General features: G+C 45.4%; 1 protein-coding gene across 1 annotated transcript in view; it reads right to left on the bottom strand.

The window, feature by feature from the left end:
- The window catches only part of CACNA1H (calcium voltage-gated channel subunit alpha1 H), a 200,406-nt gene that overhangs the window by 15,065 nt on the left and 163,214 nt on the right, over nt 1-22,127 (bottom strand). Inside the window, exons 19-29 of the mRNA XM_042827689.1 lie at nt 21,810-21,933; nt 21,609-21,677; nt 21,314-21,498; nt 19,107-19,233; nt 18,402-18,527; nt 17,610-17,699; nt 16,507-16,699; nt 9,590-9,741; nt 7,808-7,917; nt 6,531-6,664; nt 5,896-5,966 (exon numbers count right to left, since the gene is read on the bottom strand). Of these exons, the coding sequence (XP_042683623.1) occupies nt 5,896-5,966; nt 6,531-6,664; nt 7,808-7,917; nt 9,590-9,741; nt 16,507-16,699; nt 17,610-17,699; nt 18,402-18,527; nt 19,107-19,233; nt 21,314-21,498; nt 21,609-21,677; nt 21,810-21,933 (1,381 nt within the window). The remainder of the gene's footprint in view (nt 1-5,895; nt 5,967-6,530; nt 6,665-7,807; nt 7,918-9,589; nt 9,742-16,506; nt 16,700-17,609; nt 17,700-18,401; nt 18,528-19,106; nt 19,234-21,313; nt 21,499-21,608; nt 21,678-21,809; nt 21,934-22,127) is intronic.

Genomic DNA, 22,127 nt, shown 5'->3' with positions numbered 1-22,127 from the left:
TCAAGCTCCCCCAGACTGGTGCCTTTGGCTGGGCAGAGAAAACTACAAATAACCCCAGCCTCTGTCAGCCAGGGGCTATCCATCATTTGTTGTGGCTCCAGTGCTGGGGGGAGGCTGGGGCCTGGAAGAAGTGAAGCAGAGATGAAGAACATCTTGGAGATGTTGTTGGTGTCCTTAAGTACCTCAGAGAAACCACAGGAGAAGACGGAGCCACTGGTAAATATTTGTGATTCCTCCTGGACCTTCAGTCCCTGGCACTCTGGCTGCTATCTGCTGCTGGCTAAAGTGAGTGTGCCTGGGGCAGGGGATGCTGCGGGGAGAGAGGCAGAGCTCTCCATCCCATCCATGCAGAGGAGCAGGGAGGCCCCGTGCAAGGAGCTCCCTCCCTTCAATACAGCGCATTCCGGCTGGATCTGTGGTCTACCATTGCAAAAGTCCTGGAATAACCCTGCTTAGCAGTGAGGAAAGCAACTCTACCCTCCATGCTTCCAGTAAAACCCTTCTCCCACCACTCCTGCAAGGCCTGGGAAGGCTGTCTCTGCTTCAGCTCTTGCAGACACCTCTGCCATTAGCTTTCTGCCTCTCCCTAAGTGACTGTGGAACCACCGTATGTCCCATCAGAACCCAACCTCTGACCTATGCCAATAAAAAGCCATCATCTGCAAGCACAGGGCTGCAGAGAAACTACACCAAGCTCTGTTAGTTTGATATGCAAGTGCTGTGCCTCCCAAGTGACACAAAGTGATGCTGGGCTGCAGGAGGTGTGAGACACACTCCTCTGGACACGGGCCAGTCTTGCTGTCAATGGGATATAACAGATGAGAACTGAGTTCTTCTGTTTCTCAGTTTCCCTCTGTATTAGATCACACTGCTACCAGTAAGGCCAGTTCCCCTGTGGATTGCTGTGCCTTTGGTCCTAATCTGAATATTGCACAGTGGCGTTCACCCCTTGTGGGAGGTCCCTGGGGATGCTGAGATGCCAAGTGCTACGGGCAAGTCACCGTGCTCACTGTTAATACACTGATACCAGGCACTTGGGCACCACCACTCCTCTGCTGCACTGCCAGCCGTGTGATCCTGCCCAAATCCCTCAAGCACCCACTGGTCTCTGTTCTCCCTGCTCTGTATGAGGCACTGATGAAATATTTGTCTTCTGGTGTTCCACTCCTGCAGTGGCTGGTTGAGACACACTGAGGTTCTTCTTGTGCCGCTTCCTGCTCTGACATCAATTATTTCTGCATCACTGGCCCACACCTTGGCATTTCAGTTGGCCACGCAGGCAATGCACACAGGGATGCCTGTCAAGAGCAATTTCTCATAAAATTAAGCCTGTGCCAATCCTTTCCAAGGACGTGAGTCTCATCTTCCTTCCAGCTCTCTTCAATGAGAGCAATAAGCTTGGAAGCAAGAAAACACAGGCTAATTTGTGCATTAAACCCAAGAGAAAATGGATGTATTTGCCTGGAAAAGAAAGGCCATTTGTGTGAATTCCAGGAGTAGTGGAAAAGGGCCAGCCAGACAAGCTTGAGGCTGTGATCATCTGAGTGGTGCAAATACAGGGCCACCAGCTGAATGGAATGAGCTCCCCTCACTGCGTACCCACTGAGCCCCACAGTGACCAGTGCTACCAGCCAGCAGAGCAGTGGTTTCCTTGTTTAGAGATTTCTGCTTCTTTTCTCTATGGATATCTCTCAGGCAGCTCTGCAAGGCTTTCCAGTGTGTAGCATGACACATACCTACCTACCCACCTTTCAGAACCAGACTCAACTGAAACGCCTGCTGCTAAGACATTTCTATTCTTGCTTCACAGTCATTGTGTTTCCAGCTCCTGGCAAAAGCAGGCTGCTGTGCATGTCCCAAAAGTGCCATTAGACAATGCCAAAAAACATGTTCAAGAGCTACAGATAAGCACAGAAACTGCAGCACTAAGAAGAGCTGAACTCCTGGACACAAACAAACTATAGGCTGTCCTTCAGGGGACGGATAGGACGAGGAGTTCTTCACTTTTTTTCTTGGCACAGACTGTACATGGGGGGAGTTCCAAGCTTTGAAGACAAGGAGGAGATATGCTGGACAGTCCTGCATTTAATTAATGTGCTGTCCACAGACCAAGTGGAAAAAAAGAAAAAAGAAGGAAAAAGAGCCCAGATTGTCTAAATAGATGGGCTGGATCTCAATCCTCGTCACAGCGGTGAAAATCAGTCACTGCAACAGACTTAGAGTGGTGCAGATGAGCATAAGAAAAAAGAAAACAAAGCTATGCAGACCGCCTTGGAAAATAAGTCCTTGTAGCTGTTCAGTTGTGCCTTGTAATTCCATGACTGCCTCATTTGTTTCAGGATTAAAAACCCTGCGTTACTTGCTTGAAGTGAAATCATGACATCAAAAAGCTCATGGATAAACTGACACCCTTTGCTCCCTTAATGTCTGCTGCTAATCCTGCAAACAACATTTGACAGGAAAAATCCACATTTTCCTCTTGTTGGCACTGTAGAGCCAGGCTGGCAAACTGGGCTGGATTCCACTTTGTGCTGTCAGGAGCAGTGGTGGCAGCTCAGCACTGGCTGCAGGTTACTGGCAACTGATACTAGGAATGCTGTGCAGACTGAGCTGGGCTGCTCGGTATGGGGACCACTCACACAATAAGCATCTTAACTCAGCCAAATGCAAAGCTAATGAGTCTGAGGGTCAAGGGCCGACCATGCTGCAGAAAGAGTGAATTGTATATTGTGGGGCTGGGGATGTGAAAGAGACTGAAAGATTACTGTTGAATAGGAGTCATACGGAGCAGACATTGCGTACAAAACCAATGCAGCCACCAGCCATATAAGCAAGTAAATAGCCAGCTGAAGCTTGAGTGGTGTAATTCATTACATAATCTTAATGGGGCCAGAGCTCAGAGTAAAAAACGTGAAATGGGTCTTGAAAACATGCTTCATACTGAGAGAACAAGGAGTTCAATGCTCTTCTGTTCGTGAGAGTGCAAGAGATTATTTTCTCTCTTGTTACCTCCAAAAAGAAGTTCTTGAAGATAAAAGCAAAGTAACATCCAATGAAAAAAGCAAACATGCCTAATTCAGATTGAAGACACCAGATTTTCTTTTAGCAGAAAGAGCACACACCTATTGGAAGAATGCATTTCACCAACAGTGGATGGCCGATGCCTCAACACTTCCCATCCTTAAACAAGATAGGGTGGCTTTTCAGACACACAGAAGTCCAGCTGGGAGCTCAGGCTCCCTGTGTTATGCTGGGAGCTGACCTCTGTGGTCACAAGGAAGTTTTCAATCTGCGAACAGCACTGAACTGGCTGAGTCGGGTCTTGCAATGTCTGAGTGGTGATGTCAGTGCTGGTCGTGCTAACCCAGCTTTGTTTTTAGCTGTTTGGTTTAAAACACTGCATCTAGTTCAAGTTTCCACCAATGCAGCAGATTTTAGCAATTTGTGCTTTACAGTCCATGACAGGCTTCTTTTATTCTCTAAAAGAGTGCACCACAGGTCAGAGCTGAGGCTGACAGTGCCTTTCTAGGTGACCCTGGCCCCATTACTAGCTTAACCTCTCAGTTAACCAGCTGTGAAATTGGAAAATGGATTCCTGTTCGAAAAGGAGATACTGTCCTAAGACTGTGTTGGGGGGGGGTAAAAGAACCAGGACAGCACAAGCAGAGATGGCCTGCAGCAGGGACGTGATGACTGATTGAAACTACCCCAAACACTTTCTGGGGTTAAGAGGGAATGGAGATGGTGGACAAAGATGGTGCCATTTTGAGATCTTTCCCTGACTGCTCTTTCTGTATCTCTTGCCTCTGTTTTTTGCTCTCCTCTATTTCATTTCTTTTCAGTCTCCTGGTGAAGGAGAGGGGCTATGTACAGGAGTAGACAACAGTTTACTAGAACAGCAGGATGCATCAGGGCACGAAGTCCTTCTGCACTAGAAACAGAAGCTCAAGGTCAGTCTGTATTCCAAGAGAAGAGACTCAGCCTGTTTTATGACATCCACAAATTTGGATCAAAATGGCCACGTCCCCCAGGTCTGAGGATAGTTGGTTCTCTAGGATTCACTCAGGCTCTCTCCGCTGCTGAATGAAACCGAATAAGAAGCTGATGAAAGTGAACCAAAAGAAAAAGAAAAAAATGAGAACTGGAATGGTAATATCTTATGTTTGTAAGCCCATAAAAGGGCATTCTACAAACACCACATGAAGAATTTTCCCCTGAATGAATAAACACGGAATCAATTTTTCTTGCCACTTATGTACATTCAGTGAGGATCTTCCAGCTGTGGTTTCAGGCTGCCAAAATCACTGGAGTAGGAACTCTTCCCCTGCCTTTGAAATGAAAACTGTAGCTTTATGAAAAGTGACCACTGTGGAAAAGGTCTCTAAAAACCTCCCTGCTCATCTGAAGGATTTCACTGATGAGCAAAGTGACATTTTTATCGGCACCAGATCTGCTTAGAATATCCCTGGGGATTTCCCTGTAGAAGAGGCTTCAGTTTGAATGTTAGCTGCAAGAACACCCAGAGGAAACAAAAAGTCTGGCCTGCAGCCACCCTATTGTTTGGGGGAAAGAAAAGAATGAAGGAGAGAAAATACACTCTGTAATCACAATGCTTTCAAAAGAAAAATAATAGACACAAATCAAAAGCTCTCTTGAAACGCCAAAACAGGGGTCAAGTTGGTAAATTCCATGCTTCAGTCCCAGCCAAGATGGAGCTTTCCTTCACTGAAAAGGAGATCTGAATACGAAATGGCAAATGTCTCACATTTGAAACATCTTCATGATAGTGATGAAAAGTAGATGGGCCTTTCCAAGAAAAAGAAATTCCCCTTGTTTCCTAGCTCCTTTTAATAGATCCCGCACATAGCAACTAGCTCAAAGAGGTTTATTTGGGTAATTACACACACTAGTCCTACTAATTCCCTGCTTGATCCTTGAGGTCCTGAGACCCCATAATGGCACTCGTTTCTGGACAAAGCATAGCACAGTTTCCTTTCTGATCTCAGAGCATCTTCATACCATCTTGTCAATAAATCCACAAGAATCCAGAGTTCCTTCCCCACCTCCAGTGCTACTTGCTATATATTCCTACATGAAATAGGAATGTGTAGGCTGCTGAACTCTAAAGACAGGAATATCAGGAATTTGAACACCAAACCCACAAATGAGCAGAACACAAAATACTGTAAGATTTTAAATATAAACGAGCCCTAAACTTCTTAGATTTCTTCTGATGCACTCCAAATTTTTTGGGGGGAGGAGTACAAGTCAGCAAAACTTCCTTCTTTCTCCCCCCTTCCTCCCCCCAAATAAATTGATCCTTAAAAAAGTAGTCCCAGGAACTGAACACTTAAATGATCCTGTCAAGTGCCATTAAGATTGGCAGAATCTTTGTTCTTGCAGCACATGAGAGTTCAGTGATTTGAGACCTCACTTCAGGCTTTTAACACTCAGAAATTCGTCTCCCACTTGGCTTTAAAGTCTGCAGCTCCTCTGTCAATACATGTCAATAAATGTGGCTGTTGCTGTCTTCCAAAGAAACCTGCTGAGCTGGAAGCTAACTCGTTCCAGAGCTTTCACCAATAGCTTTCTTTGTCTGTTCTGGTCTTTCCTGAACTTCTCAGTGAATTCTGTGTCTTAGAAGAGCTCTGCCTACAGCAACACGCTCTCTGTTAACTCTTTTTCCACCCTCCTGTTTCTCCCATCTAACACAGACTATGTAGACAAGGCAAAAGTCCTCTATCAAGGTGCTGGTGGCAGTGGAAAAAGCTGAATGTCCTTCCCAGCTGGTTTCCAGTGCCCACCAAGTCCCATGGCACAGAGCCATCCCCAGGCCCAAAAGGCACAGTCTGTCAGGAGGAACAAACCAGGCATGGATGAAGTCTGGGAGCTTACCTGGGGAAGAGCTTGTACCACTGTGTCCAGGAGAGCTCGCATTCCGGTGGCCATTTTAAGCAGTTTCAGCACTACAATGAGAACCAAATCCTGTTAAGCAGAGCTGGGAAACATCTCAAGAACCCAGCAAGGAAATCTAGCTTCAGACCTTGTAAATGAGGGGTCCCATCTCTCTTGCTTTCATACCACAGAGATGGCGAGCTCCCTGCATCCTGGCAGGGCCCACCGAAAATCCAAACATCCCTACTACATCCCACAACAACTAACATTAGTGACACTAGTGAAACAAATCCAACGTCACAAAAACTCCAGCATGCCCTAGCAAGAAAATGGGAGACCAAAGGGGAGACACTTTGCTGGGGAGAAAGCATCATCTCAAACTTCGATCCTCCACCACGGGTGATTCTCTCTCAGTTTCTGATCTTGTCTGGTATTGGCATAGAAAGACAGAGAACCCAGGTCTGAATCAGACACCTCTTGAAACACCCACAAAACCCCACCCGGCTTGTTTCTGAATCAACGTTCTGCAGGCTTATCTCCTAACTGTCTTCACAACAGGACTAGAAGAACAAATGGCCAAACCGTTTCCTGGAGTGTCTGGAGGGATGGCTGAAGACCTACGGAGCAGGCCGTACCTCTTGCTATTCTCAGCACCCGCATGATGCGTATTATTGTGGGATTGATGGGCAGTGCAGCATTCATCTCAATTTCCTCCAGCGTGATTCCCACAATTGATAAGAGAACTATGGCCAAATCCAGCTGATTCCATCTAATAGACAAAGAGAGGAAGGACAATAAGAAAAAAATATTAACCGCAAGTTGACAGCCATCCAAAAACAGAGAATTAACTTCTAAAATCAATCACAAGCAAATTCCAAAGGTCTCTCTGCTGTTGTACCTTCTATGCCCGTGATCTTCTATGTGGTATAAAACCAACTCACTGAAGCTGGCACACAGCCCTGAGCAACAAGCTGCTGTTGGCTGGGATCCCATACTGGGAAGTGCTACTGCCAATGCTGGGGCTCCTATTGCCCCTTGGTATCCAGTCGCAGGGACAAGATATTAGGCTAGATGTACCTTCAATGTGATGTAGCACAGCTGCTACCATGTTGTGTCACCTGCTCCTTCAATTAAATTACTCCACTTGAGTATCTTTACTGATTTACAGCCTAACAATTGCTGAGGACCTTCCACACCAGTACTGCAATACAGTGAGATGTGAGACTGAGTGTCTTTCCAATGCAATTTCCTTCTTAAGCAACGTTGCTCATAGCAGCTTCCACCACTCAGGCACGGTAAATGAACCAAACCCACTGGTTTTGTAGAAAAGTGTCTGATCTCACCCTGCTCCCCAGCAAGTTGCCAGACCATAATGTGCTCTCACACACAGTCGCTTCTGGCTGAATGGTAGAATATGATCTGAAGGTCTCTGAAGCTAGGATCTGAAGGCAGTGGGGCTGAACACAACTGTCTTTACCTTTGCCAAGGGCTTCTCTAAAGCCAGCAGCCTACCGATGGAATGGGTGGGTCCAGCAGCAGAATAGACTTGCCTGTAGAACTCTGTGAGAGCATGCTGCCAAAACTACTCTTCTGAGGACTACATTACTGCCAACAGGTTTCCTGACCGCTAAGCTGGGCTGGTCAGGTCTGACAGAGCAGATAATGACAGAAAGAGGGGGTCTAGAATTTTGTAGGATTTCCTGAATTCCCTCTGCATAGCAGTCCCAGCTGCTTTTAGGATTTTTAGTTCCCATGCTATAAAGTTTGCACCCATGGAGAGGCAGCCCTTTGCTCTCCCTTGCGCACAGCATGCGGTACTACTGTAGTGATGCTACATTTATTCAGCAGCTAGCTTTGAAACTGGGTCACTACAGCTCTGTCCCAATTACAAAGAAGTTTAAAATACTCTCACCTGTCCTTAAAGAACCTTCGAAAACCAAATGCCACCAACTTCAAGACTGCCTCGAACACAAAAACTATGGTGAACACGTAGTTACAGTACTTCAGGGCTTCATCCAGAGACTGAAAAGAGAGGCAACAGTTAAATCAATCTGCCCTTTCCTCAATCCAGCGCACTGGCAGACACAAGTGTAGGAAAGCACAGAGATGTAAGAACTAGTGATGTAACAGACAGCAGAACTCTGGTACAAAATTGCCCTAAATTACACAGCAAAACACAGTATTAGACACCGATGCAGACCAAACCTTCACAAGCACTAATATTAGATGTGCTAAGAACAATAAGAGCCATCAGTCCTCCAACTTCACTACATAAATTGCTCAGGGTCCGGGGCAGAGAGAAAACTGCATCACTTTCCCACTAAAAAAGTTTACTTTTTCTGAGCGGCCTTAATGGATGGTTTCATTCCTGCATGGCAATCCTTAGGACAATGGCTTTGATTAAAGCACTCAGGAGAAATATATAATATTGGAGATGGATTAAGTCTTGCCTTCTTGAAAAATGTTACATCTCTAAAGCTGGGCAAATATATCCATATTTGGTGCAATGTTCACTCTCTATAGAGCTGCTCTCGGAAGTCAGGAATCCACAGTGTTTATACTTCAAGATGATGAGTGTTTATAATGGATTTGATTGGAATTAGAGGCCAACAATAGCAAAAGAATCTTGCTTGGATCTTAAAATAGATAGCTGCAGAGTAAAACAGCTCTTTGGTTGAGTAAGGATTTGGAGAGAGGAGGGAGGGAAGGGGAATTTAGTTAAATGAAGTACAGGTCTCTTACAATAAAAAATAACAACAATGAACTTCAAAACAGACACAGTTGGAAATAAAATGCATCAGAGGAGGAGAAAAAGGCTTTTATGCTCTGTTGACAGAGGAAGCCTCAAACCACAGGAAAGCTGTTCTCCTCACACCGGTGTGATGGCTGTGCTTTGCTGACTCTAAATGCTGATTTTTTGGGAACAGGAGCTGAAAGTTTTTCAGATGTTAGAAATCCTCAGTGCACCACTCACTCTCCCTGCATCTGTTCCTAAAATGGAATAGCTAAGTTAAAAGAATGTGGTGCTATTTTCTATCTCATATAAAGCTCACTGCCTAAGCCCGAATTCTTGGACCATTTGTGATGGTTTGCCTTCAGGTTTACACCACGCTGTTAAACGTGAATGTAAAACAAGTATAAATACAATCTCATCTGGATAAATAACATTTACATGTGAAACAGAGACTCTTATGTAAAGGAACGATGGAGGCAGAACAGCATTCAGACTGCTGGCGTAAAACACACACATTACCCTGTGGCTTGGTGCCCCCTGGCTTAGCTCCCAGGAGACATTTGCAGGTTACCTGGCAGAACGTGCAACACCGAAAAAGCAAACACTAAGCCCACAGCTCCATGAACAATAATGCAATGCAAGGTTCATATATGCTGCAAATGTACAGGCTATGTGATTTATACCAGAAGTTTGGAAAAAAGGACTTGAGGATTTGTGAAGAAAAAAACAAGAAAGGCTATACAAACTCACTGAAAAACGCATTGCATGCATTAGCTTCGTTGTTATATCCATTAACAGAACGTTCTAAAACCCTGGACTAAAACACAGAACTGTTTTACAGTCTGAGAGTCAGCCAGAGCTGGGATAAGGAGAGAAAACATTTGGACCAGTGTTTTCTTAGCAAGAGCAAAGTTTTGAGCTCACGTGTCTGCATTTCACACATTGGCAGATGGCTCTTACCTTTGGCTGGTTGTAGTGCTCCATCGACATAGTGATGACGTTGACTCCAATGATGAAGGTGATGAAGAGGTCGAGATAGTGGCTGGTGCAGAGGGTGTGAATGTATTTCCGTGCTGGAGAATAGTCAGCGTAGTAAGGCCTGCGCTGGGCTTCTGCAGGAAAAGACAAGGAAAGGCAACGCAATGAGCACAGGCCCTGCTGCTCGCTTGGCAGCTCTCACAACCACACCTTGCACACACACAGTACAGGCAAAGTCCTTGGGAGAACTGATCAGAGCACCTGATGGAAGGCAAAGCACCTCTACTCAGCAGCGAGGTCTTCAAGAACCACAGTGGGGCTCTCAGGCTGAGCCAAACTCCTTGGGTCTGCTTAAGGGACCCCCACAGCACTGACAGCCAGGTCCTCTTCTCCCCAGGGTTCCCTGTTCGTATTGCTCTGCCTCAAGCTAGGGGACAACCTTCATGTGATGAGACTCTGTCACAAACCAGGAAGGGTGGCAAGCAGGATGGAAATGAGAACCAAAAAGGTCCAAATCCAGCAAAGCTCCAACTCCAGTTTAGAAAAAAGGCCCAGGGCAGGTCCTATTGCTCGGGACTCCAACACATCTCAACCAGTTGTTGACATGTTACGTGTAAGTAAGAGAAAAGCATAACCTGAGCTCAACATCTGCATGAGAAAGCTTCTGGTGTGTCACTGAGGTCTACAGAAAACACAGCGACGCCTGTGGCAAAGTGGAGCACATGCGTGAGGGTTACAGCACACAGGACAGCATCACCAGCAACGGAGCGAGGTGCTCAGAGCTTCTCTCTACAGAGACCACCAGGAAAAGCTCCTCTGCAAATATGACAAGGGCATGATTGCATCTAGAAAACGTTCAGGCTCTGACCGCATTAATTTTATCTCTCTGCCTCCGGTCATGGCTCCTTTCTTCTCTATGAAATAGGGAAATTTCCGCACATGACCAATTTTGCAGGGCTGTCCCAAGGCGAGCGTTTGGACACTGCCCCATGACTGAATTCTATTTACTGCATGCATCTCTTAAATTAGGCTGTGACCATGAGCTGGCTGAGGGCACTCAGATGGACTCTCTGAAGTTAAGAAACGTAAATATTCCAAGAGTGGACTCAAGGTCAAACTCAGCATTAGCGCAAGTTCTGCAAGTGGAAGAGACGTGTGAGGTCACACTGTGCCAGAGCAGGATTCTTCATAATAAAAAGGGCATTTTTGCAAATATTTCAGCAAATTCAGCTGTAAGTGTAGGAACAGCTGGGAAAAAGGGTGTCGCTTCACCTTAAAAACAGGGAGGGAAATGAAGTTGAAAGCACTCAGCGCCCTCGTGAAATACATAATCCATTCCTCTCATCGTGTTAATATCTTTCAGATGGAGTGACTCTTGAAATGCAGTTGGTTTTGATTTTTTTATTGGTAGTGCAACTAATGCCAGATTAGAGTCCAAAACCTTAAAATAGATGAGATAAAAGGAAACGGAATCTGCTGCTCTCTTTCAACTACTCTATTTTTTATGACAGTTAAAAGTGGAGTGGAGGCATTCTGAAAGCATTTCCTTCAGACTGAGGTCACACACACTTATTTTTTTTCTGCTGAAGGGTGTGGGAATACAAGGTGAAAGAAAACACAACTGTTTTTGAATCCATTCTCATGCTGCTTATGTGCCTAAGTCCTACCAGCCATCTTGGACTCTCTTTGCTATTGAGCTCAGTCAATCTGGTGTGTCTAAAAAGCAATAATAAAAATACAAAATATTACTAAAGTCTGTAAAATATGCTTTTGTGTGTATTCAGAATTTTGACACACTTGGTTTGTTGCTTTTTTTTTTGTCGGGGCCCGGGCGTAAATGTCTTTTTGGAAAACTGAGAAAACAACTTCTGGGAAGAGCTGAACAGAGCTCAGAAGAACACTAGCAATGGTGGGCAGTATCTGAATACCCTGCTACCCCTGGTCATCTGGTTGCCCATGAAACTTGGGACAGGTTTAGCTTCAGCCAGGATGAGGGAGCCCTAGAGAATGCCTTTCAGGGTTAGTATGCTCTGCACCCCTGAAGCCAGATTAACAGATGAAAAAAACATCTCCTGGGGCATACACATACAAGGACAGTCTGTGATACAGTTGGCAATGCTTGGAAACACATGCAACAACATTGTCATACTCAGTGCAGCAACCCATGCAATGTCCATTAGAGGAGATACTGCTCATGCGAGGCTAATGGTAGTCAGCAGGGCAGTGCAGGAAGGGCTCTTGGTGATGCTGGTATTATGCTGGGGCAATCCCATGATGGCAAAAGGTTTGCAGAGGGTGAAAGCAGAGAGAGATCAGTCAACGTAGCTACACTACAGCTCAGACCCTCCAGCAGTTTGGGTGGAAGTGTTCACTGCACACACTTGCAGCTACAGCCTGCTCAACCAGAGAGGTGGGCTCTGCAGAACCTGGACGGTGGGGACTTGGGCGCTGCAAACAGGGAACACTGAATGCATCATTAATGAGAGCAGGCAGAATGCAACCTGTGCCTGGCTGCTCCACAGAAACAGCTTCTGTGACCAGACTCCAGCCGGCCAACTGGCAGACAAACATCAAATGCAGACAAGCATCCCTGCAGCTGCAGCTGATGGTTTGAGTTGGTGGAAACATAGGAGGGGAACACCATCAAACACAGACAAAAGGAGAATCACAGTCCTGTCTTGCTTCCACTTCTGAATGTTGGCTAATGCTTGGAACTCACCTCTCTGACGAGTATTTAAACTTCTTTGCTTGCGATTCTGCTGACATAAAAATTAATGAAGCACTGTCTCTCAGCTAAAAACCATTTAGGTTGGCATTACAATTGCTTGCTAAATCTCCTCCATTATTCTCCTCTGCATGAAACATTAGAAAGCCCTAATGGCTTTATAAGCATGCTTGGCACACAGTGGCTCTATACCTGCAGCTGCCTGGAAAAATAAGCAAGATGGTTTGATAATTCCCTAGTTGGAAATATTAAACGCTAAGATATGCAGTGCCTGAATTTTTAGTTACAGCTCAGATGTTTCTGCTGGATGCACGGCATTGAGATGGGCTAATTTAAATACCACTGTGTGCTGCCCATGATTGCTCATCCCTAGAGAGGAAGGCTTACAGTCAGTGCTCTGAAAGGTATCTATGTTGGGTCTTAAAAGAAAACCAGCCTCTTGCTTCTACAAAGCCCAGATGTTCAGCTCTGTGTTGCCACAATTGGAGTTTCCTGCCCCGTTTTTGGCACACAGTGTCCCCCAGACCTGCTTTCAGCCCTTGAACCCCAGGGTACCACCTGTGTCTGACCTGACCTCGCTCTGCTCAGCAGCTGCTGGCTTCACCAGCTGCAGGTGGGTTGGGTTTGGTGTGAAGGCAGAGAAGATCAAACTGATCCATGTGACTTTAATCAAAGACTTCAATCTGGGGAGGCTGCTTTCAGTCGGTGTCTTCTGAGAACTTCATTAAAAGGCTTAGGAGCGGCAGGATGATTAAATTACCGCACACTTATTTAAGTGGTAGATAGAGCTGATGGAGGTAGGAACTGTGTCAGAAAAATATTCCAGTTTATCTTTGCAAAAAAAAGTACTCCATGCAGTTCTATCTTTAAAAAACACATCAAATACATTTCTATGGCATATTCAACCCCCTGCCCTCTTTTTTTCTTTTTTTCCCTTCATGTGAGCAGACTTAACTGGCAAACCCACTGCTTGCTGGAGAGCTGTTGCACCTATTTTGCACATGAGCAGCATCTGCAGTGCATGGATTACAAAAGCACTCACCAAGAGGTGATGGGAGAGGAGAAAGGGACAGGAACTGATGAGTCCATGTCACCACAAGCACCCAGAAGGGCACTGTCAGGACACTGATGATAAGCAGAAGGGCAGCTCCCTCCTCTCAGTGCTGGCCATGCTCAGCTGAGTCCAAACCCTGGACCCAACCTGCACATCTTACAGTTCTTGCCTCAGATCTGCTCAGATGGGGCACTGACAAGCTGAGGTTTAAACCTTTTCCAGTCTTGAGCTGCAGCCTATTATGCCCAAATGCTGCATTCCTGCATGGAGGAACCTACAGGTGTCCAAAGATTTCCATACACAGAAACACACATAGAGTCGCCACACACAGGAAGGCATCACAACAGAAAGGAGTAAGGACACAATGACAAGGTGGCACACAGACGGGCAACTCCAGATGGACGGAGGCTGCTGTTAACAGCCCTACTGCTTCTTTCCCCTATTATCTCTTCAGGTAGGAACAGCAGCTGAAGGAAAAACATGGCTAGGCTGCCTATCATGGCTTTCTGCTTCCTCTGCAGGACCACCAATCTCCTGTGCACCATTCTGTCCCATGGGGACTGGGCTCTCTTCCACCCATCACTGTGCAGCGTCCCATGCCAGCACACGCACACCAACACTCCAGCAGACTCACGGCCACACGTCACCAACCACATCTCACATCTTTCTGAGACTGCTCCTTTTTCCTTTTTTTGAAATCAAATACAATCGCTTTCTAAATTACCCAGGAGGAGACAACTCCTCCCATTTAAATAAAAAACCCCAAAGATTCAAATCTATACAACAAACCTCCAATATGTGTATCTGATATTTGATTTTGCCCCATTAACAACACAAACTTGGATGCTGAGTTCTCCAGGCTGAACAGAGGCAGGTAGGAGATCTCAGAGCCAGATGATCAGACGTAACCTCCCAGAAGCCCTGCACATGAACAAATGTTTAGACTCTTGTTTGCTCTATTGGACTTGATCCCCTTCCAGAAAGATGTCCTCCTCCCTGTGCTCTCAATGAATTGTTACAGCCTATATCTCTGTAGTGCTTTGGTCTGCAGCACAAGACATCTTCTTGACTCCATCCTATCTATATCTAGCTGGCTAAAGGACAGAGTAACTGTGTCCATCACTTTGACAAGGACTGGCTCTTTTCAGTGACTAGCAGCGAGCCACTGATGTAATAAGATTTACTTACTAATGAGGGACAACAATTGGCTGTGGATAAGCTACACCACTTTACCTGTGCCTCAATCTATTTTCTCTAAGGATGCTTTATGTTCTTTGCATTGAAGTTATTTTTTTTGCATGTAACCTTTGAGTTTATCCAAGCATCTTCTTGAGTCAGCACTCTGAGGTAGAAGAACTGCACATGCAGGAGGACTTTTCCTCCTCTCCTTCAGGAAGCCTGAAACAGATTGCTTTTATCATGCTTGAAATGCTGCCTTCAGGGCTTCCTTTTCTAACTCTAGCTGGAGCCCCAAACAAAGAACAAGATGGGAAAAGAGAAATGAAATTGCAGTTAAACTCTTCTAAATCTTCGAAGAGATTCAGAGGCTGTTTTTGGCTAGTTTGACCAAGGTTTGATTTTAACCCACCTTCTTAACTCACAACTAGCTAACACAAAATGGGCTTGGCCTTTAGTCTGGTGCCAGATCAGTCTGTCATTAAGGCCCTGAGGGTGCAGAAATTAGTGCTGAGGTCTCCTGTGACTCTAATAAAGAGAGGCACAAGAGCAGGAGAGGAGCTGCAAGGGATAGAGCTGCCTGCCTTCTGATTCAACTGTGTGGATGAATGGAGGAAATTGGCTAGGGATGGGGTTTCTGTCAGCAAAACCTCTGATTGCTGAGTCTTTACAGCCAGACAAAAGACTATTCAATCTAAGTGCAATTTCCCTGCTTAGAATGAATACCTACGGGTTGATGTTTGGGAGACAACTAGCCATTCAATCACAACGAGATATTATATCCTTACAAGAGAATTCACACACAGCATAGTGCTAGGCAAAGAGCCTTCTCTGGCAAGCAGGACCAGAAGCACTCCAGCCTTATCCCTGATCACAGTGGCCAAGTCTCCTTGCTTACTCCTGCAAAATGCTTGCCTTGCTTACTCCTGCAAAATGCTTGCCAGCATCTAACACAGGCTATCTCTGCTCGAGCTGCCTGGGAAGTTACTGTGGCAGGTTTCCCGGGGTTTCCCTAGTAATACCCTCCAGGTGCTATAGGTTTATCCCTGGTGAAGCCTGCCAAGGAGAAGTGGAGGTGAGAATTAATACATGAGAAACCCTGGGAAGGTTTGAGTGACGAAAGGAGCACATACTGCAGTGTTTCTCTGGTCTGATCTGATCATTCCTATTGAACACACTGGAAACAGATTTCAGCTAAAGATTTTCTGTTGCACCTTAATGGTCCTGCATCTGGCCAACATTTGCACATATACTGTTTGCACGATAAACAGAGTGCCAGCATGTAGCACTGAAGGACTTCCCCCAGCCTGTGATGGGACAAGCATCTCTTGTAATGGACATCTTCCCAAGAAGGCTTTTCTGGACAGCCCCATCTGAGGGCTCTTGGTATGTTCATGCCCTCATGCATCACGGTTGTAGCATGCGGGGCCATGCACTAGGACGCTAAAAAGCATCACAACTACTTGGGCTAAGAAAAGAACTGATAAATCAAACCACCACCACCATCATATGCAAGCGGCACATTAAGCCTCAGGGATACCCTCAGAACTGGCCTTCACATGCACAGCAAGCATTGCAGCTGTTTACTCACTGCATCCCTCAGTCACACCACGAGCTTCTGCTTGGTGCTTGGGAGCGTTAGGGACACCTTTGCCTTGCAGAGCGTGCCAGTTCCTGCTACAGGGCTCTGCTTGGAGGAGAGTTTGCTCCCCAGCCAAGTAAACAGGTAATGCTTTACATCAGGCTTGTAGAGGACAATTCCAGGGTGTTGGCAACCTGAGACTTAAGGTACCGCCAACCAAGTAACGAAGCAAAACAGCCTCTTGGAATCCCATGGAAACAAAATCAAAGAGAAATGAAAAGTCTTGCTTTGGGAGCAGGCAGGGCTCAGAAAGATTTTGGTTTGTAACGCAGTCTACCGACCAGACAGGTACATCTCCTTACTCCTGCGCTTTTTCTCCAGGCGTCTCAGACGCTTCTCCTCCCGACGCCGGGCCTCCTCTGCCTCCTGGTGCTGCCGGCACTTGTGGAAGTTCTCCACCACCACCCCCACGAACATGTTGAGCACGAAGAAGCTGACGATGAGCAGGAAGGAGATGAAGTAGAGAAGCATCCAAGGGTTATGGTTCTGGATGGGCTAGTGAGGTGGAGAAGAAAAAAATGAGAGAGAGGAGAAGTGATGTGGATGAGATGTGTGCAAGTCAGCATATTTGGCACCATGTAGCTAAAAGACAGCGCTGTGCAGCTGTGTGGGGAGGAGGAGAGTGCTGGGAGGACTTAGATTTTTCCTCTTATTCATTTTTTACTGACTGGAATTGCAATTTTTTTTTGTAAAACCTGCCTTAGTCTCCATAACTTGGCTTATGGAAATTATTTATTTTGGCACTTACTTCACATAGCTTAAAATAAATCTCAGTGCTTTTTTATCATCCCACCTGGGTGATTTTTTTTTAGGCAAAGACAGGTTTCAGCTTATTTTTTTGAGATAATACTGTTAACATTTCTTTCTTGTTACGGGAGATTCTGAAGCAGAAGAAGACTGAATGCGAAGAGTTACAAGTAGTTACAATCACATACTACTCACTGAAGACTCCTGACTACCCTTCGCTGACGTCTCACATCACAGAACGCGTCTTTCACATCTCTGGTTGTCTCCCCATCTCATGCATGTTTGCTCATATTCATCAGATCTTCCACGGAGCCACAGTGCAATAGCACACATGGGACAACTCAAGAACTATCGTTGTAATTAAAATCCCCATCAGTGCTTGGCTGTATACAAGAGGTCCAGCCACTATAAGAGCAGAAACCCTCCGGCAGCCTAACATGGACCTCAAGTTGGTCCCATAACTCTGCTCCTCCCTGGCACTTGATCCTATGATTCTGTCATGATCCTATGATTCTATGACAATGAGGGTTGACTGGGTATATCACTGATGCTTGATGAAGTAAGAGATAAAAATGTATGCAGCTTTTGGAACTTCAAAAACCAGTCACCCAAGTATGGAATTTCTGATGGCAGTGCTTTTAGTCTCTCGGTACATTACCTGTTGGTCAATACCCACAGCATCCAGACCATCATACATGATGTTTACCCAGCCGTCTTTGGAGGAAAGGACAAACAAGGACATGAGAGCCTGTAAGAAGAAAAGCAGGGAAGATTGTTCTAGCATTTTAGCCCTCAAGGAGGAAACTAGTAACAGGCAATGCTCAACAAAACAATGCACAGCTCCTAACACATGATCTGGCCCAGAGTTGGTGGAGAAATGCAACATACTGTGGTTTGATTTTACCTGTTTGCACGTCTGGCTTAAAAGCGAGCAAACTGGCAACACTACTTTTCCCTCACATATAGATTGATTTTTGCTCGGCCAAATCAGGCTGTCCTGTTGCTTAAGCATGATTAAAAATCGATGTCAGGCTGGCGAAATGTCACGAGGTTTTATAAAGTAATCATATACCCCAGTGTCTACTATAGGCTTTCTAGCCAGTATAGAAGACCTTATTGTTTTTTCATTTGTAAATCTAACATCTGGAAGCCGAAAGATTAAAAGTGACAGTTGAGATCCATACAAAAGGGACTGCATGCAAAAACAGCTCTTCTAAGACAAAACTCTCTTATTAAAGAGAAACTGTATAACTTCAGGTAGTCTGATTGCAAAACATCAACAGGTGACCTGATTCATTCCTACCCAAAGTCAGAGTTGTCTCTGATTGATGATAGCTACGTTGTTCTTGGAAGCTTCCTCTGATAGTTGTTCTACACCTTTCTCAAAAATACATTTTAAATGCTCACTTAGTAAAAACTGGTACAAAAAATCCCTCAATGAGGACTTTACCTGTCCCAAATTGTCAAAATTGTACTTCCGCCGAACCCATCTGTAGTGTGCATTGGTGCAGTCGGTCTTCGTAGTGATGTTTTTCACATCAGGACCATCACAGTAGTAGAACTTGCCTTTAAAAAGCTGTGTTTGAGAAGCCAAAAAGAAAGAAAAAGAACAACAAAAAAGGAGCAGCTATGGAAAATCTGTCCCCCTGATTTATCTTTCTGTCCCCTGGTAGAATCTTTTGCCAATTCCTTTTCTTTCCTCCCAACTCAGATACCTGACTTAACACACACAGCAGGAAATGAACTCAGGTGAAAATTCAGGTCTTGAGGCAGAGTTGCTTCTTGCCTCAGACACAACAGTAGGAAGGAGATCCTTCAGTCCTGCTCTGTTTTGATGGGGGATAGGAATCTCTCCTCTAGAGAAAGAGCTACCCTATAAATCCCAGCACACAGAGACAGGTGGGACAGTTGGAATCTGTTTTTCCCTTCCCCTAGCCAGGGAGGTCTTGTCTTCTAATCTGATGCACCTTCCGATGAGGAGATGCCAACCCCACCCCTGAGCACTCCTTTTAGGGTCTGGCTTTTCTTACCTAACAACTAACTGAAATCTTTTCCTGGAGAGATTCAAACTCATTACTTCCATCTTAACCCCAGGTGACAAAAACTCTCAGGCAGCAGCTGCTTACAGACGCCAGTGATGAGGGAAATACTCTACCTGCACCCCTAAAATCCCAAAGATAATGAAGAAAGCACAGCAGATGAGAACAATATTCCCAATAGGCCTCAAGGAGGAGATCAAGGTTTCTACCACCAGCTTCAGACCTGGGGCTCTGCTGATGACTCTGAAAAAATAGCAAAACAATAAAGCCTTTTTTTTTTTTTTTTTTTTAAATGCATTTCAGTGCGTTTGTTTTTCCTCTCCTGCTTGGGCTGCGGTGAAGCTATCACAGCCCCTCTCTATCTGCAGGCAGCATTCAGAGATGATTACTGATGAAGTTAGGCAACCAGAATATCCACGGTTACATTAGATGGAATTAAAAAGTGTAAGACACTGTGTTGGGCAACCACTTCCTAGTAACAGAGGAGGAAATACTCTCTACTGGCAAGACATCATGGAAGTTCCCACTACAGCTTGGTCCAGAATGCTGGGTCCCCTGAGGCCCATGTGAACAGAGCAGAGGGACACAAAGCGATGCCCACCTTGCCACCATTGAGATTACCAGAAGCCTCAAAGGCAGGGTCAGAGTGCATGACTGCCCTCCTGGCCCAAACCTTGTGACAGCATCTCAAAAAATAGTCATTTTGATTCGAATTTCAGTTGGTGCAGTAATTAGTTCCTGAGCGGAATCTTCACCAATAGGGACTTGCGACCAACAGCTCCACAGCCAGAAGGTCATCCCATTAAAGAGCAGCACGGCTTGCTTGCTGTGAGGTGGCAAGAGGCCAGGTATGCTCTGAGCACGGCCCGGAGCGGGTATTGTGGAGAACACGTATTTTCCTTTTGTGTTTAAATGCCTGGAGAATGGCTCTCTCCCATAGGTGTCTGAAAAATGTGTTTGCACACGGAAGTGTAACCAGCCTGAGCAAGCTTTTCTGGGCAGGCAGGTGTATTGACTGAAGAACACCAAGGCTTTTTTTAGGAGGGGCCTGCAGAGCCCTTGCAGGGTAATGAGGCTTTCATACCTGCCAGACAGAGAAAACATCACAAGTGTATGCTGCAGGGACAGAGGGTTTCAATATGGTCTTGTTTGGCTGCACATAAAGTGGCTGTCTGAACTGCAGCTACAAAGCATTAGGAATGGTTCCTGGAGGAATCCCAGAAGCTGTAATAAGTGAAGCCACCATCAGGTGTGATGGATTCCTCTCTATTAATAGGATCTGGCCTAGTTATTTTCCAAGACCAATTCTTTTTTCCCCTTACGTTTGCTTAGGAGCTGCCTGAGCCCTGACTTCTGCCCTGAGTTACGTGTGTCAGACAGCTGCACTGAAACCAAAGCAAGCCACAGTTTGTCCAGGGCGACCATAGCAGCCAGCACTGCAAGGGGACACCGCTGCCACCAACAGAACAGAGTGTGGGAGCAAGAGAGGAGGCAAATGCTTATAAAGCTATTTGTCACCAAAAATACAGACCAGCAGACAAATAGCTCTTGCACTGTCAGTCATGGGCCTAAACAAGATTGCCTCTTTCTAATATTCTCATAAAGCAGCAAGCAGCTTTTCATGAGATGGCCTACAGGCCTCTAGAGGTGCCTATCTTACTGCCTCTGAAATTTCATGAAAAAAGCCTTGTGTTTCTTTCTTGCTGAGCAGGATGGAAATAGAACAGGAGCCATGAGCTGATAAAAATCCCCCAAGCATTAACACTCTTTGTTATTGCATCACTAAACAAAATACAAATTCTTTTTATTTCTTTTCTCAAATAATGAAAGCATCTCTCGATCGTATTCCTAGCTGAGAGCTAAATTGTTTTGCAGTGATGTTAGATATGCAGGCGCAGGAGAGGAGATATAGATGCCTGAGCTTATCAAATTATCACCAGCACCTGTTCAATTGCAAATTCTCTCGCAGCCAATGCTACCTCCTTGCTTGGGAATGGCTGCGAGGTTGCACAGTTTAACAAGGAGAGAGACTGATTTGTAAAACGGTGATAAAATTGCAGGCTGGAGGAGGCATTCAGTGCACTAACTGCCTGAGTATGATAACACCACTCGCTCCAAACTCCATCCGCTCTTCTCCACACTGTAGAAGACAGGTTATAATTAGAACTAATTTCATTCTTTTCAAACGGTTTCACAAGAGCTCCCCAAAGATGATACCATATTTCAGCTTCTCGTGTTATTAAGCAATGCCTTGATGGATCATACACATTTTTTCCAATGTCCTGATTTATGAACATAAAACAAACTCTATCCAGGAACACACCGGAGAGGTCTCAAGGTCCGCAGCAGTCTCAAAACACGAAGGACACCCAGGATCTTTGCTCCTCCTGCTGATGCCATGGAGACAATAATGTCTATGATAGATACAAAGACCAAAACTCCATCCAGGACGTTCCAGCTGCTCTGTAGATAGGTGTTCTCCCCAGAGAAAAAGCCAAGAGCTACTACCTACAGACAGGAGAGGAGGGACATTTAAAACTGCATTCATATCATAACTATGTCAGATTTTCAGCCTCTGTCAGGCCTCACTGCGTGTCACGGTATGGAGATGTAATTACCTTAACCATCATTTCAACCACAAAGATTGCAGTGAAGATGTAATTAGAAACACTCAGGAATATCCTCTCCTGTAAAACATAAACCAGCAAAAACCAGCGTGTTATTTAAAGAGGATAGGAAACAAACATCTTCTATTTTTCAGGGTCTTGCACTGACGAGATTAAGACGTTCAAGTGAGGTCAAGGAATAAAATGACTCACGGTGCTGTGCGGATCTATGTCTGGTCGCTCCAGGGCTATTGTTATGCAGTTGAGAAATATGAAGACCAGCACCACATGATCAAACATTTTGTGGGCAATGACCTTCTGGCACATCACTCGGAACCTGGAGAAACGGAGGAAAGAAAAATATCCTTCAGATATTTGGGTTGGAGAGAGACTCCCACCCGAACGGCATGTCCTTGAAAGCCACCAGCAGCTGTGCCACCAGCATCAGCCCACGTGGTCAACTAGTCTCCCTCCACAAGCACAAAGCTTCTACCATTATCAGAAATAAAGAAAGAGTAAACAGATGTAATA

The sequence above is a fragment of the Centrocercus urophasianus genome, unplaced genomic scaffold, assembly GCF_019232065.1.
Source record: "Centrocercus urophasianus isolate 14NV4802_14NV808 unplaced genomic scaffold, USGS_Curo_1.0 seq_29, whole genome shotgun sequence".
Classification (NCBI taxonomy): Eukaryota; Metazoa; Chordata; class Aves; order Galliformes; family Phasianidae; genus Centrocercus; species Centrocercus urophasianus.
This window is presented reverse-complemented; position numbering and strand designations above follow the sequence as displayed.